The sequence below is a fragment of the Psittacula echo genome (genome assembly GCF_963264785.1).
Source record: "Psittacula echo genome assembly, chromosome: 4".
NCBI lineage: Eukaryota > Metazoa > Chordata > Aves > Psittaciformes > Psittacidae > Psittacula > Psittacula echo.
The window spans coordinates 28279656-28296562 of NC_137738.1; the positions used below are offsets into that span (position 1 = coordinate 28279656).

The 16907-nt window shown below is 39.5% G+C and overlaps 1 protein-coding gene across 3 annotated transcripts in view; it reads right to left on the bottom strand.

The window, feature by feature from the left end:
- Window positions 1–429: 429 nt before the first annotated feature.
- ACTN2 (actinin alpha 2) overlaps window positions 430–16907 on the bottom strand; it is a gene marked incomplete at both ends in the record, with an annotated part of 68923 nt that continues 52445 nt past the window's right edge. For 2 of the 3 annotated variants that reach the window (XM_080616647.1, XM_080616648.1), the window contains 9 exons: window positions 430–588; window positions 1948–2106; window positions 3011–3076; window positions 10932–11078; window positions 11434–11613; window positions 12093–12227; window positions 13403–13585; window positions 13979–14119; window positions 14877–14985. In XM_080616647.1, coding sequence (XP_080472773.1) covers window positions 430–588; window positions 1948–2106; window positions 3011–3076; window positions 10932–11078; window positions 11434–11613; window positions 12093–12227; window positions 13403–13585; window positions 13979–14119; window positions 14877–14985 — 1279 coding nt within the window. Of the gene's footprint in view, window positions 589–1947; window positions 2107–3010; window positions 3077–4206; window positions 4285–10931; window positions 11079–11433; window positions 11614–12092; window positions 12228–13402; window positions 13586–13978; window positions 14120–14876; window positions 14986–16907 lie in introns of all 3 variants that reach the window. The other variant, XM_080616646.1, reaches the window with a different exon arrangement.

Sequence of the window (16907 nt, forward strand, 5' to 3'; positions counted from 1 at the left end):
GGAAAATAATATTGCTCTACAAAAGAAAAAAGCGTGACTTCTAACATACTTTCATGAACATTGTAAAAGAAGCGCATATGGCATTGAAACCTTTTGAAAATGAAGAAATATTTTGTGAGTTTCAATACTTCTAGGGTTTACATTCTGTTTTCTGAATGGATATTTCCAAAGTTAATAGCTTGTAATTTTTTTATATATTTTTTCTATCACTGTATGGGACAGACAACCTAAAATCAACAATGCAGAAATCTAGCATGCTGCACACTTGAATATACACTAGTTACTTTAGTTACTAGCACTTTACACTGACGGTACCTACTGTATTTGTAAAACTCATTTTTAAATCAGCTTGTCGAAGCTTTTGAGAAGCAATCTGGGCAATAAGGTGGGTATTTTTAGTGTCTACTGTGAAGATGGCCAATTACAGATTCAGAGGTCACTCTCTCCATACAGTGCTGACGAAAATGAGGTGTAATCCAGAGCCCCAGGAACAGAACCTGGGCCGGTGTATGGAGGCATTCTCTTGATGCAGTACTGAGCTTGCTCAGGAGGCAGCTCTCGGCGTAACTCATCTGCCAGGATATAAGGCTGGGAGAGGGGAAAAGATTGACAAATTCAGTATGTATTCTTCAGACACAAAATATTTTCTGTATCTGTGACTATTAAGCTTGGACATCCTGCCTGTCTCTCTGAGACCAATATTTTCTTCAGTAAATTCCATCCCTGATGTTGAGTTGAAGGGGAATATCCTATCAATAAACTGATTAGATCAAAATCCAGTCTCAGGCTATGTGTCTGTGTGTTAGCTACCAAGCAGTGTGCAGCCATGGGTAGACTGCTACTGATAACAGCTCATCCGTCCATGGATAGCTAGTCAGTATCTCCAAAGTGCACTGCTGCCCCTTCCACAGCAACAGGACAGGCACATTTTCAGTTAGATCCTGTTAGTTTTAAGGTCCTAATATATTTGCAATAAAGATGCATTATTGCTCTTAATGGTTTGTATTTATGATATGAAGGATATCCTCCTGTTAAGAGACTTGACATTATTTAAAATAGCAACGTCATGAAAACCGTATTTTCCTGAGACTCTGGCTTTCACCTTCCACATGAATTCCTACTAAAAACATGTCTAGAATTCAAAATGTGATCCACAGTAACTTGGATCACAAAATCAATACAAACAGCCAGAAAGAGAAAATCAATAGAGCGAGCTTGGGCAATTAGGGATGCTGTGATCTCTTCTTTCTCCATAGCACAGAATTGGTTTCCTGGCAGCACTGTTTATGGCCCTGACTCTTTCAGAAGCTCCTGTGTTGCCATTATCCTCCCTTTCATTTTCATACACCACTCATTCACCAGTGGATCTCGCTGTGGGGAGGAAAGTATGCCAAATTCAAAGCTTCCTCCATGAACCCAGTCACTAGAGGAGGCCTCCTTCTCCTCCTGCTCCTCCTATGTCAGGGGTACACCACACGGCATTGCCCTGTTGAATGAGCTGTCAAGTTGCAACATGGTTCACAACTAGGTATAGTCTTGTGCAACTGACCCTGGCTATGTTCCAGAGGGCCAAACTCTGCACTGAAACATCCAGACAACAGCACAAAAGGCAGAATGATTTCTCCTCTAATCAAGGCTGTTGTGTGGAAACAACCTGATGTACAATATATCCGTTATACAAACAAACTGCCTAAGTCTTGTCTAAGATGTCCAATTTTATGTTGCCTCTTTGTGATATGAGGGTACACAAAGTCTTGAATTCTGCACCTATTTCAGCTAGGAGTCTTGGTTCCAAACAAGAAGAAAAGGCAAAAATGCCTTCTCTGAAGTCTTACAAACCGAAAATAAAGCTTCACTCTTACTGAAAGGCTTGTGTAAGACTTTCAACAAGGAAGAGATAAATAGGAGAGCTATTGAATCTTCCCAGACAACAGCATGATGACTGACCTTATCTGAAGCCAGGATTCTGAAGGAAGCTATCACTTGCTCAGCCGTGTCTGTGTCTGCTGTTTCTCTGGTCATGAAGTCAATGAAGGACTGGAAAGTGACAGTTCCTTGCCCATTGGGGTCAACCAGAGACATGATTCGGGCAAACTCTGCTTCACCCTTTCACAGAATCCAAAACAAGAAAAAAGTGGTCACCATAACATCAGTCACCAATAGCCCATGTCTCTTATGAACCAGAAGGGACCAGCTGTTACGAAGTCTTTAAAGCATCTTCCTGACTTAGGAACATAAATGTCAGTGAAATCTGGGATCTTAAATGCCCACCCCTCTTTTGTAAAAACAGCTCAGTGCTTTTGAAAAATGTACTCCTTCTCCTAAATACGAAGTATGTACCTTTCAATTAACTTTCTGTAACTTCTCCCCCCTCCCAGCCTCCTTCAATGCCCTTTTAGCTTGTTTTAACTTAACACTTAATTTTCCACCCATCCTAAATCCATTGTAATTTAGGTACCACAAAGGGTGGTGAAACAATAGCCTAAGAAGCAGTGTACTTACTTCTTGGTTCAGTGTGTCTACAAGGGAAACAATTCTGAGAATTTCATGCCAAATACAGGACAGATGAACTAAGGCTAAGCATTTTTTCCCCACTAAAAAGGGTGCATTTGAAGGTGAAATTTTAGAATAAATAAGTGAAGGAAAGAAAATGCAAGCCCAAAGCTAGCTTAGGAGAATTAAACAGCATCAAACTCATTCTTCCTCATGCAGGTAAAAAAGGAGAAAGAGAAAAAAAAAATCAACAACTAACTGTTAATTTCAACTTTTAAAGTTTCCTTAATTCAAAGAGCAGTGCAGTGAACCACAGAGTATGGTTTTCAAGTGTCTAGTTTTACTTTTCATTTTCTTTTTTCACCATTTGGAAATAGAGAAAAGGCAAACAAGAATCTCTAAAGTGTAAATTACATTGTTTGTTAGTAATATGCCAATTTAAACAAGCTTTAGCGCCGCTCTGTTAACGTTATAAACTGTAAGCAGAATAATTTGCCATTGTTTTTAAAATTCATACCAAATCATAACCCATTGAAATTAAGCAAGCTCTGAAATCATCGTGGTCCATCAATCCATTCTTCCTCTATTGACCAAAACAACGTAAGGAATATAGAAGGGAAGGTTTGAAGAATCCAATTTCCAGAGAGATGACGAGTTTAGACCATTGGCATATTTGATCCAGTGTATGAACATATTCATTGATATTGCCCAAGCAGGTCACCGGAATCATCATCAGTTTTAAAGGAGGAAGAAGTAACTAACATGTTACACACAAGAAACAGACATTTTCACCACAAAAAGTAACATCAGGAAAGATCAAGGGAGAGATAAGGGATAAAAGGAGGTGAAGGAGACAAAAATACAGAGAACACAACCAGAGAAGACAAAGAGAAGGGCAATGAGAAAAGTTTGTTACTAAACTAGTCAAATTCAGGAGATGCTCAAGCTGCCTCCCTAATATGAAATGTCTTTGAAAGGTTCTGCATGGGATGCTGTAGTGGCTTAAAGTATAGTTAAAACCAGTCTGAAAATAGTGTGTCACTGACTGTTTCAAATACTCCACTCCAAGGCTAAGGTAGGTACATTATGAGAGCTGTCTGCTGACATACAGGAAGTAAGTAAAGGGATTTTTCTTCCAACTGCAAGACCTGGACTACAGCAGAGAGATGTGCACGCCGGCTTAAAGGATGAGACTTACAAGACTTGGAAGGAGAACAGTAGATGACCTTGTACAAAAGGAGGTTGCTCACTTTCCAGGCAATATCGTGGCATTCCTGACTCAAAGCTGAGTAAACATTAAATGTGTTAGAAAGTAAATAAATGTTTCCTCTATGTTGTGATATAATGTAGCTGTTAGGGGAGAATTGTGTCACTCTAAATCAGGACACAGCAATAGAGAGCTTGTATAGACCCTGAGGAAAGGAAAAAATAGCAAAAGCCTGAGTGTAAGAAGTGTAGGAGCTCCTCGAGTTACCTAGTAGATTCCAAATAAACCATCTCAAACCAAGTAAAAGAAACAACCTGAAAGATCTTTGAAAAATGCATAGAAAAATACAGCTCCAAGTGATGCTGACAGTCCATCTAATCCAGTTGTCTTCCCAGAGACAGGATCTTTTCAAAGCATTATCACCAGTACATTGGAATTTAAACCCACAATCTCTTTGGCTATTATACTGATCTATCTGCAAACAGAACAATATCGGTTTTCTCTACCTGCAGGTCATTTCCAACCTGTCCTAGACTGATGAGGCAGGCTTTAAATTCATCAGAATGCAGATTGTCAGATTCATCCTAGCATTCCATCACAGGTCATGCATTTGGAAAGGTGAAAGAAAGAAAAATCACATATCAGGTTAGCTGGTTAGTAAAGAACATTCTACATATTGCAATGAATTACCTAGAAAGGATACAACTTTTGCAGTTTCATGATGTTGGTTTTTAATTAGTAGAAGAAGGTCTTTACTTCAACTACAGATCCTTACTTCAACTACAGGTCCTTTTTTAACATTTTTGCTGACAAAGCACTTTTTATTCCACCAAGCTGCCATTTGCTTCCTTCAGTTTCTGTTGTCATATAGCGTATGCAAGATGCAGTAAAAAGATCACTGAATCTGAGCAAAACCTTTTTTTTCCCATGGATAATATTACTTAACAACAGAATATGCATATCTCAAAAGACAGTAGAAGTACAAAATGAATTTACAACTGGCATAACTTATTTTCAGTTATCTGTCTTCTTTAATAACCTATACATAAAGTTTTGCTTTAAAAACTGACTTTAGAAAAGTCCCATTGAATTCCAGGTTAAATGGCTTCTAGTAACACCACATCAAACTGGATCATTGTTTTGAACCAATATTATTTTCCATCTGGCAGGTCAAGAAACCCACATTAATGTCTTAAAACCAGACTGGCTCATCGTTTTCTTTCTGTCCATACCAAATGTGTCCTATCAGTGGTGTACTTCAAATTGAGTTAATCTGAATACAATTAAAGAGATGTTCTAAGATGAAATATTACCCTTATTGATTTTACAGACTGGCAGATTGGAGAAGATCCAAGGTTTTCTGTGTGCTCCATATTTGCCTGCTAAATGAATAATTTATTTTTTTTTAATTTCTGTATAGTTATGCACAACTAAAATTATATGAGTTTTAACAAATGCACTGGGTTTATTTAACATAGTAACAGGATAAAGTGGCACTTTATAAAGTTAGTAACACCATGCATTTTTGACATATCTTGCTGTTATTATATTGACTCCCTCTGCATCAACCTCCACCAGCTCCATAAAGGAAAGATAAAAAATAACAATAGGAAGCTACTGATGAGAGATAAAGCAAAGCTGCAAAACTGAAGCAGCATTTAGTTAAAAGCCATAATCACAGTGAAACTTTTTTCCTTTAATGTTTCCATTTTATAGGATAATTCCTACTATAAATCATTCTAAATATGATGATCCAGGCTGACTTGAAACTCTCAAAAACCATCCTGGAGACAGGCTGAGACAGGTTGCACCACGGATGAAGTCAGCTCACTTTACCTTGTTTCTAAAGCTGAAGATATACTGGGTGACCTTATCTATCAGGTGTTGGTAGAGAACTGTTAGCTACTTGACTACCCCAGGTCAGTATGTGCATGAGCTCCCTAACCAGGCACACGTTGCAGCGGTAGTTGTGCAACACATATCAAAAGGCAGATGGGAGTAAGAAATGCCAGCAGTTCTACCAAGAAACGATTTTCTGTAGGAAATGAGAGCATTGGTTGTGCTGGAGCTCACAACCATCATCTGGTTAAGTGAGACTCCCCAGTGAGGGTCCAAGTAGCTGTGCCACATGCTATAGCAGGTTTTCACATTCTCATAGTGATTTTTTCTAATCTGCGTCATATATGTCCTGAAAAGGCATCTTTGCCTTTGCAGCACATCAGAGTTTCATGGGATACAATGGCATTTTGCAGTTAATGCATAGATCAAGTCCATGCAAGTGCTGTATCACTGGGAAATGTTTCTTTGTATTTTTTTTTATTGTTTCAGACCAACATTAAGCACTGAAATTAGTTTTTTAAAGCATATAAATAACTTTGCTTTGTTCATCTTTTCCTGCCAATAAAAAGTAAAACACTGAAATCCCCCTTCTTGTTTCATTATTAGTCCCCAGAAATCTTTTCCTTTCCCTTTGTGATTTATATGTGGCCTTATTAAAAAAGTGAGCTTCTGAGTCCAAGTAATCCATTCATAAATACATCCTCCAGGTTCCTGAATGCTAATTGACCTGCATAAGCCTGATCACGTGGTTCCTTTCATAGGAAGCTCTTGTTTTTCTGTTAGTAAAATATAGGGTGGCATGATGCTATCATTTGGCATGCAGAGCTCCTACTTAAAATCTGTAGTTTGCACAAAAGTCAATAGTAGAATACATTAACAGCCATTAGGATATTACATATGGAGCAGTTGCAGATATTTTGTCACATATTTTGCAATCTTATTAGAATGAACTAAATATACTGGGGAATTGAGTGTACTATCAGCAAGTTTGCTGATGACACTAAGATGAGAGGAGTGGCTGACACGCCAGAAGGCTGTGCTGCCATCCAGCGAGACCTGGACAGGCTGGAGAATTGGGCAGGGAGAAACTTGATGAAATATAACAAGGGAAAGTGTAGAGTCCTGCATCTGGGCAGGAACAACCCCAGGTTCCAGTATAGGTTGGGGAACGACCTGTTAGAGAGCAGTGTAGGGGAGAGGGACCTGGGGGTCCTAGTGGACGGCAGGATGACCATGAGCCAACACTGTGTCCTTGTGGCCAAGAAGGCCAATGGCATCCTGGGGTGTATTGGAAGGGGGGTGGTCAGTAGGTCGAGAGAGGTCCTCCTTCCCCTCTACTCTGCCCTGGTGAGACCGCATCTGGAATATTGTGTCCAGTTCTGGGCCCTCAGTTCAAGAAGGACAGGGACCTGCTGGAGAGAGTCCAGCGCAGGGCAACTAAGATGATTAAGGGAGTGGAGCATCTCCCTTATGAGGAAAGGCTGAGGGAGCTGGGTCTCTATAGTTTGGAGAAGAGGAGACTGAGGGGTGACCTTATTAGTGTATATAAATATATAAAGGGGGAGTGTCACGAGGATGGAGCCAGGCTCTTCTCAGTGGCAAACAATGATAGGACAAGGGGTAATGGGTACAAACTGGAACACAAGAGGTTCCACTTAAACTTGAGAAGAAACTTCTTCTCAGTGAGGGTGACAGAACACTGGAACAGGCTGCCCAGGGGGGTTGTGGAGTCTCCTTCTCTGGAGACATTCAAAACCCGCCTGGACACATTCCTGTGTAACCTTATCTAGGTATTCCTGCTCCGGCAGGGGGATTGGACTAGATGATCTTTTGAGGTCCCTTCCAATCTCTAACATACTGTGATACTGTGATACTGAATCTGAAAAAGGAATCCTTGCATAGAAAGACTTCAAGATCAGTGACTGACAATGCATCTGTGTTGGTGTCCCAATTTGTCTGCATCCCATTATTCAGCTATGCACCATTTTGAACACTTTTAAACTCCTTCTGTGATTCAGACACTGTGTCCCACTTTATTTCTCTGTGCAGTCACATTAAGGAAGGAAATAAAACCTGCATTGCTAAAGATTTAGATTTATACCTACAACTAGACTGTGGCTGCAGGCACAGCCTCCAGCAAGGAGTAGTGGGTAAGCAGCATCCTCCTCAGGAATAACAACCTCTGGGGTATCAGTGTGCGTATATGCCTGCTGGAAACACAGAAACATACAGGGCTGCCCCCATGACCCAAGGGAGATAGCATATTTACCACTTGTCTTTAACAAGGATAACTTGTTATCGTTTCTGTGCTAGCTCACCTCTGCTGGTGGATGCACTGAAAGAGGCACAACTCTTCCTGCCATATAATTCTTATATGCATGGTGCCCACTTACTGCAGTTTGAGAGTCAAAACCACTTGTATCCTGAACAGTTTTCTTCCAAATATTTAAGATATAGAAGCCAGCTAAAACAATTCACCCTGTTATTTAGCTCTCTTTCAAAGGATTAAGAACTGCAGAATTAAGCCCCATTATGGATTATGAACTGTAAGATTCTTATTTTTTTATATGTACTTCCTGGGGAGGAAGATAGGGATTCCTTCCTCAGATCTATAAGCAAAAGAAGTTGTTAGGTTTATGTCTACCAAAACACATTCTTTAAAATGGGGAAGGGAACTACTCTGCATATTAGTACTTTGCTCACATCCTCAACACATACTAAGAGTCAGACATTAATGTCTTACATTGGAGAAATGCCACAGAAGTCGGAGCTATAGAATGCGTAAATGATTCTGTTGTGCTTAGGTATTTAAAGCCTACTCCTCAGGGACACTATTCATTTTGGGGATCTTTTCCGGCTATTCATCACTGTGAATAGAGGTCCAATTCTTTCAGCGTGTTTTTTTAAACCCTGTCAGGCATTCAGAAATGCTGCTAAGCACAACAAAACTTAATACATACACTGCTAATTCCATCTGACATAGGAAGGATATAAAAATGAAAAACAAGCGTGCCTCTCTCAAACACAGTTTGTTCAATGTCTCCTCCTAGCCTGCGCAGATTGAGTTGCATCTGCCCATCAAATTACAGTGTAATTTAATCAGTTTAAGTTTCTCTTTTATCAGTGTTTCTACTATATGTCCCCTGCAGAATGCCTGGCTTGATGACTAAGTGGTTTTAGACCTTACCTTCTCCCTTTTTTAATTGCATTAGTCTACTGAGAATGTAATTGCTGCACTGTGCCAGTGCAAAAATCCTTCTAGACCCATTTCCCATGTCTGATGCTAAAGGAAGGAGTATACTAAAGGGGGCATATGTAAATGGTTCTTTCCTTATCGTGATCCTTCCAGGCCTCTTTTTTCAAGGTCTCTGGATTATATCTGCCATGGGGGAAGGTAGAGGTCTGCATCTAAACTTGCAGTCCAAGCCCAGGCTGTTGAGGCCATAGAAATTGATGAAGTATCTCCCACTTCTGACCCAGCCATTAAGGCTTCCTGCAACAGAGGCAAGGGCAGAATGGACACTGCCTGAAGCCATGACTCATTACAGGCAGAAGAAAGGAGGCAGCCAGGGTTAGGCAAGGATCTAGGAGTTGAGAAGCGCATTCATGTTATGCATTATTATCATAGCCCATCTCCAACCTGCCTGCAGCTGTGTGACACCAGCACCCTTTTCCAGGCCACACAACCTGCCTTGCTCTATTGTATCCTTTGCTATTTCAAATTTTTACTGTATCTGCAAAGCCTAAAGATCCATAACAATAGAGCTGGTTGGTGTAAGATTTAGATTCTCCCTTCAAGACCTTCTGAGGCACCAAAGATGCCTGTAATATCTCCTTAGCCACTTAACCAGCCTTGCCACAAGCGTGGCAGAGAACTCATCCATGAACTACAAAGACACGTGGATGCTAGAAATGGCCATCTAGAGTAAGATATACTAGAATTCCGTCCTCATCTTTAGAGAGTTATCAAATCTTTATGCAAAGTCCCTGATTTGCCTTAATACGGTCTCTCAAATACTGGCCTGTAATTTGTCCAGGCCTGGTACTCTGTCTGCTTTTAATAGCTCAAATTGCTCAGTTATCTGCTCCAGTGCACTGGGAAAGTCATTAAGTATCCTACTTCTTTCCATCCCAGGAAATTTATCTCTGTTTCCGTGATGTTATCTTCTGCTTCCTTAGAAAATACAAAACGGAATTATGCTGCACCAGAATCACATGAAGATTTTCCATAACATCTGTTCCTGGTTCCTGTGTAACTAACCTTCCCTATGCTTATGTGTTTCTTCAGAAAACAGAGGTTTGGCAATTTTGATTTTCTCTCTAAACAATTAAGGATATTCTAAACAACATTTAGCAAACTATGACTGTCAGCATCCAATGCACATCAAGTAGAAGTCCAGGTATGGGTAACCATTTTGAGTAGAGCTGTACAAACAGGACATCAGTGAAAAGAAAGCAGCATTTTGTTATAGCCTGAAATGATTTGAAGGATCCGACTCATCAGATTACAGAATAATCATAATTACAGTTAGGGTTTAAGCACAGTTTGACAGTTTAACTTCAGGAATCTATACCGGGAAAAAGATACAGCCTAGTGCTGTATTATGGTAATCTTCTGTCAGTATTATAAATGTGAACTTGGTTTTGAAGGTGGGTTCATGTGAGTATGGAGCCAGCAGAGCTAACACGTACTGTTCTCCAGCTGGGAATGTTAGGTCGCTGTCTGCATGTATTTTGCTATTGTGTCTATTAGTAGCTCTCTTTTTAATCTTCTATCCATGAATATTGCGTAACTTACAGAAGGAGTGAGTTGAGTTTCTTTGCAATAGTGTTTTCATTCCTACTTTTATTCATCCATGATTAGATTAACCAAAAAAACCCCAAACTCGTATTTCCCACATGCAGCCAGAAAAAAAAAGGATTTTCCTTGACAGCTATCAGTGCCCCAATTACACTCCCTACAGACCTTTTCAAGGGGAAAATTGTGATTCAAAGATAAAAACCTGTAATCCAGATTACAGCTAAATTTAATGAGATGGAGGCCTCTGGCAAGCAGAACATGCTGCACTGCCTTAAAATAAAGGGGCATGTTATTTTCCAAACCACACAGATTTATCCAGTTCTGACTGTTATTTGAACAACCAACCATATTAGCAGAACTATATTTTCTCATTACATTTAAAGAGTAGGAATTAATTTAAATTAATCTGTACAATGCTGTGATTTCATAAGGCTGTCAATTCTTTGTTAACTGATCTTTTTTTGCTCTTTTAAAATAAAGACCATGCAACTATATTTGCAATTTTTTAAAAGGCTTTCATTTGGAATGAAAAGAAACTTGCTTTTGGGAGCAATGCATGTTGCGAGTTGAGAAAAAGCAGGAGTACTGTACCCTGTCAAAATGATTGAATGATGCTCGGAAATCATTCATTTGTTCCTGGGTGATTCCCTTGGCATCTCTTGTCAGGATCTGAGTCTCGACCTCATTGATAGTTCGAGCAATGGTGGTAAGTAGGAGCTCCCATCCAACACGGATGTGCTACAAGAGAGAAAATACTAATTTATTAAAGAATCAAATATATTCTTCTGAGTATAAAAAGTACAATAAGCAAAAGTCAGCTTTAAGTGTTTATGATACCTTTTCCATACCACTATCTCTATATTATCATCAAAAATCATTATAAATATAAATGGCCTTCATAAAAATATGTTTTCTAAATGAGTACTTCTTCACTAAAAGTAAAAATAAGTGAAAATAAAACAGGTCTTCTGAGATTATTAGAAAGTTTGCCAAAGTCCATCATCTGTTGCAGGCTCTTCAGATCAGAGAAGGTAGTTACATAGCAGAAGAGGGCAGAATAAACTAACAAGTACAAAAGGGAGTAAATGGCTACCTCCATAGTATAGTTGGTGTGCTTGTTGTCAAACACCAGAGCTTCTTGTATAAGCTGATGATCTCCTTCCAGTTTGTCAATGTTGTGTTTATAATTAATGATATTGTGCTCATATTGCTTCAGCTGATTCATCTGGTCCTCCAAAGGCCCTGTCATTTCAATAGAGCTGCGGGCAATTTCCTGTCAAAAGAGACAAAGACACCCCCCACCCACAGTGCTTAAGCTTCAGATTTGCTAATTTGACCAATGTTCATAAAAATATATAATACCTTCATAGTAAAAAACAATAGTAATAAAACCTTCATACAGTGAAGATGATAAATTTTACAGTAGAAAACATATTTCAAAATAAATGAGGCAGATTTATTTAAGGAATTAGTATTGGGACCCCAGTGATCCTGGTATCTTTCCTTAGCAGAAGCTAAATAGGAATTGTTTAGTGATTGATTTTTTCAAAGCTACATCTCCTGCTCACCATCAAGTTACCACTTGTACAAGCTTCCACAGTTCTAAAAACCATTTTAACAGGTATTAAATGCTTCAGAATCAAACAGCTGGTGAACTATCATGGAGATTGCTGCTGACCTGCATATAAAGCAGAGATTGAAAATTATAAACCACTTTGTTCACCAACTTCTGTGTGAGGGTCTGAGACTCACCTCCATCTTGGTCTGGATCCATGGCCCAATGACATTGGCCTGAGCAGCAAACTGGCGACGCAGGCGCTCATTGGCATGCTGGCGGGCTAGTTCCTCCTGCAAGGATTGATCCCTCTGAGGCACCAGCTGCTTCACCTGTTACAGTGGGAAAGCACCGAGTGTGAGTAGGCACAATTGAAGAGTTGTGGAGCAAAACAAATGGAGCAAGTAAGTCTACAGTTACTAATTTCTTATTAGTCTGAAGGTTGTTATCAGGACAAGCCAGAAACATGATCACTATTTTATTTACCAATTTTGTACTCACCTAAGAAATTACTAATGTGGTTCTAGACAGCCTGACCAGACAGAGAGACTGACATGGAAAGAGAAGAAATTCTCACCTCTGGCTGGATTCAAGTTCAAGACAATTACTCAACTCAGACTGCGATTAGAGCAGTTACTTTGTTTTTCTTTTGAACCACAGGTGATTTTTCTGTCTCCAAGTAATAGTTCTAAGAAAAGTCAGTGCAAAACATTTTATCTGAGCACAGTCATTACAATAGGATAACATGAGACACATTCTGTCCATCATGTATAGCTGAAGGTATCTAAGGCACTGTAAATGCTTTTCTTTTTTTTCTGTTTGGCTTATCTTTCTGCATTGCCTGGGACATTCTGAATTTAGTCCTGATTGCTTGTTTTTTATAACCCATTGAAGGTGTGTTATTGTCCATGTAAGTTTATGCATTTGGTAAACTCACACATTCTACACAATCATTTACCTTCAGCATATTATCTGTCTTAGTTCCAAATGAAATAAAGTTTGTGTGATTGCTTTAGGAGCCTCTCTTTAATCCCTCCCCAGTAATTGTTTAAGGTAATTGCTGATTTCATTCTAATTGGACACGACATTAATGGTCCCAAAGACGCTATTTTTTTATATTTGTGAAAAGCAGCAGCGGGGTAGACGAGACACACAAACTACTGTTTATACTGGGAGAAAGAACACAATCATTCCCTGTTCTTTTGACAGCACCCCCTGGCTCATCTGCTGGCTAGCTACCAGCTTTGCACTAGCTCTAACTCATGCTTCTCTTGCCTGCCAAAAACCCAGAAAGGACATAGGTAAGATTGAGTAATGGGAGGAAGGGATATTGTGAAGCAAGCCTAGCAAACATAAGAGAGAGCATAAGATACTGTAGAAAGTTCATTCTGGCATCTGACAATCTAGAATAATTTACAGACTTAGTGTAAAATTCGGTGAATATTCTCACTATTCCTAAACTAGAATACCATGTTAAAATGTCTTTTATATATTCAGCATACATTACCTTTTCCCACTTGCTACGAATCTCGTCCACAGTAACAGTGCTGTAAGGATTAGTTGCACTTATTCTCATGCTGTAACTCTGAATAACTTTTTCAACTTCATTCTGGATTGACAGTATGGCCTGTCTTTCACCATCTGCTTCTGGCAAAGTAGCTTTAAATTGATCATGTGCAGAGATTAAACTCTAAAATCAGAAAGAGAGAAGGAAAGCATGATAACTTCAATGTTTCTTCCAACATCTGGAAGATCTGCTGTAACTAAGCACAGATCCTATTCAGCCTTTCAAACACCCTGTCTACATGTATCTGTAGATACAGGAAATAATACAGGTAGATACATCCATGAAACACTCCTCATTGAGTTTATCAGGACTATCACTTCTTCCATGATCTCTGGAATATTCTTTCATACCAGTGAACCCCCCTGTTTATAATAGAGAGACATTGTCTATCATAAAGAAAATGTCAAAACAGATAGGTTTTGGTTTTTTCTTATAAGTGTTCTACCCTCCAAGAAGCAAAAGCTTCCTTTCTTGTTTTCCCTGTGACTGTATGCCAAAAAATAAACAACCATGTACCTGAATTTCCTCTATGCTATGAACAATAAACATATCCTGTAGGTCTTCCATAGCACCTTCCATCCAGTTGTTGAAAGGAGCAGCTCTTTTGGCAAATTCCAGGTGAAGCTGATCGATTGTTTCGAGCAATTTCTCCGTCCTCTGTACAGATCAGGAAAGGTACATTCCTTTGTTACCAGGCCAAGACTCCACACACACTCATCCATGCACAAAGTCATGCCTCTTCTTTTCAAAAGCAGCTGATTGTACTGTTGACTGATTTCACCACCTGCTTTAAGGATTCTCACTCAAAGCAATAGGATTAATTGCTTGATACTCTCATATGCAACATGTTAAAAAGCGTATATGCCAAAAAAAAAGGATAACAGGTGAAATTACTATTTGCAAGTCAAATAAAATCTGCTAATCTTGCTTTGTAAGTATAGAAAGGAAGAGTTAGACGTATGTTTTCCATCTCAGCATACATGTGTGTGACTTCCTCTTTTCTTAAGGAACAAGGTTTTGGAATAGTGCTTTGGAATACTCACTACCAAAAAAATTAACTCAGTGATGGCTATTATCCTGTACTTCACCTGATTAACCTCAGACAAGAATGGAAAGGTAAGCGCCTAATGGATTTTGTTATCCTTGCTGGACTTCAAATTCCTAAAGAGTGGTGGTACAAACCGCATGCCATTTGTTGTTTCTTTAGAACTCTCATTGACAGCTGAGTACTGTCAAGTCTGCTCTGAGCAATTCAATCTGCAAATGAAACCACACCAAAATGAAATGGCGATTCAAGGAAAGGATTTACTGTTGTTTGGATTCCAAAGAGGGTGCTCAATGGCACTGTTTCCAGATCAGAAACAAATGGTTCGTTGCCCTCCCCACCTCAACTGATCAGTGTTACGTGTTTTACCTCCAGTGCCTCTCTCCTTTTCTGAGTAAGTGTTCCCAGGCTGTCCCATTGGTCACATATCTTTTGGCATCTATCATTGACACTTGCAGCATCATGGTAGTCCAGTTCACTAGAAAGATTGAAGACAAAAGTCTGTGTGTCTTTCTGAAAGACAGGAGCAGTTGCATTGTCCACATTCTTCCACCTCCCCTCTTTTTTGCAATATTTATCCTCCAGGTAAGCAAGTGTGGCAGTACAGACATATGTGATCTAGACATTCAGCATTTCAAGAAGTGTAGCACAGGAACAGGAAAAGCCTCCTCTATTGTGAGAAAAATGAAGTGACATCCAGGTATTAAAGAAAATTAAGGTGTCTTTGTCTCAGCTATTCCTGTGGCATATGCAATTTGATCTCCTGAAGAACAGAATGCTTCAGTCTGGGACTTTATCAAGTTTTTGAAGATTGAAAGAGTTCTCAATTAATTGGCCTGAAACATACATTTCATTTTAAATAATTCAATGATCCTTTCCAGCTTCATATGTTCTGAAATGATTTAATGGAGAAACAGACCGCAGGTTGCATTCAAAGCATAATCTCTCTCTCACAAGCCCATCAATACTAATATGGGCTGCACAGATCTGGGACAGAGAACAACTTTCATCTTCCTCTCCAGGAACTCCCCACAGCGCTACACCCCAGAACTGGATGGTTCAGAGGACAGGGATCAGCAGACCCCTGTATGCCACCAGCATGAATCAGCGCACCAGCAAAGGATGTAGCAGTTAGCAATGCTGTTTCACCTGCTTAATAAGCTTATATTACCCTGACAGAAAGCAACTTACTACCCTGCCTAATACTGGGTAACTTTTTAAGGCTCTGTCCTGAGATTCTGCACTAAGTTTATCTCAAATTGAATTTTTTACCTCAGTGGCAGCTAATCCCTTTGGTCCTGCTGCAGCCATCATGACCACAATAAAATACATGTATTTGGCTCTTTAGAAGCTCACTTTTATTGGTGAATCACCATCCACTGAATTTAGCTCTTGGCTGCTCCTTGAGGATACTTTGCCCAGTACTAAACATTGCAGAGTCTATGATAACGTGGCAGCGGGGCAATATGAAGCTAAGATTTAGTTTAAGACTTGAACAAGATATTAAATGCAGATAGAATTTGTTCTCTTCTTTTGAGCATTCTTCTCTAGACAAGTGGCAAGAGGAATGTACAGATCACTTTGCCAGTAACTTAGAGAATCACAGAGGTCAAAATGAGAAAATAGGTAGCTTTCCTCTGTGAAGCTACACTGTAGGGCAGGGGCAGTGTTCATGCTTCCTTTTCTAAGCTCAGGCAGAGCAATCTAGTTGGGATGAAGTTGAGATGTATGTAAACCTTTCTGTTTAAAGAGACTTCCAATGTGCTGCAATTTATTGATAGTTGAAAGTGAAGAATGCTAAAACAAGTAAAAATCAAATGCCATAACAATTTTAAAAAATAGCAACACCAACCCAAAACTGGAAGAACTGTTACACATAAAGAGAAAGCCACTACCAAGTCATACCATAAAAGGCCTCCTGAACTTGAAAACTTACTCCTCCTTTGGAGCAAGCCTTTTTGTAAGCCTTTATGTGATGCAACAAAAGCCATTTATCTGTTAAGAAATTTCATGTCAAAAGCAGGAGTTTTGGGGTGAGACAGTTTGTTGCTATAAGTTTTTGGCTGGAAGTTGGTCTGTTGGGGGTTTTTTTCATTAGAGAATATTGAGATTACTAGATGATGTTTCTGCGTGAGCTATGAGCTCACTAAGCAGATGGGATGTGGAGATTTGTATTCTGATCTCTTTTCATATACCATATCTAATATACCAGAATACAGACAGGGTGGTTTTCCAGATACTCCAGGTCACATCCCTGACAGTACTGCAAATTGTATTTTTGCTTCAGTGGATCACTTATCTCCTTCTGTCGATTAGGATAAGGGCAGGTGACCTTCTATGAAAGCGAGGGACTGATTGTACCAGCTCTGGTCAAAGTTCTGGAAGTTAATATGCTAACAT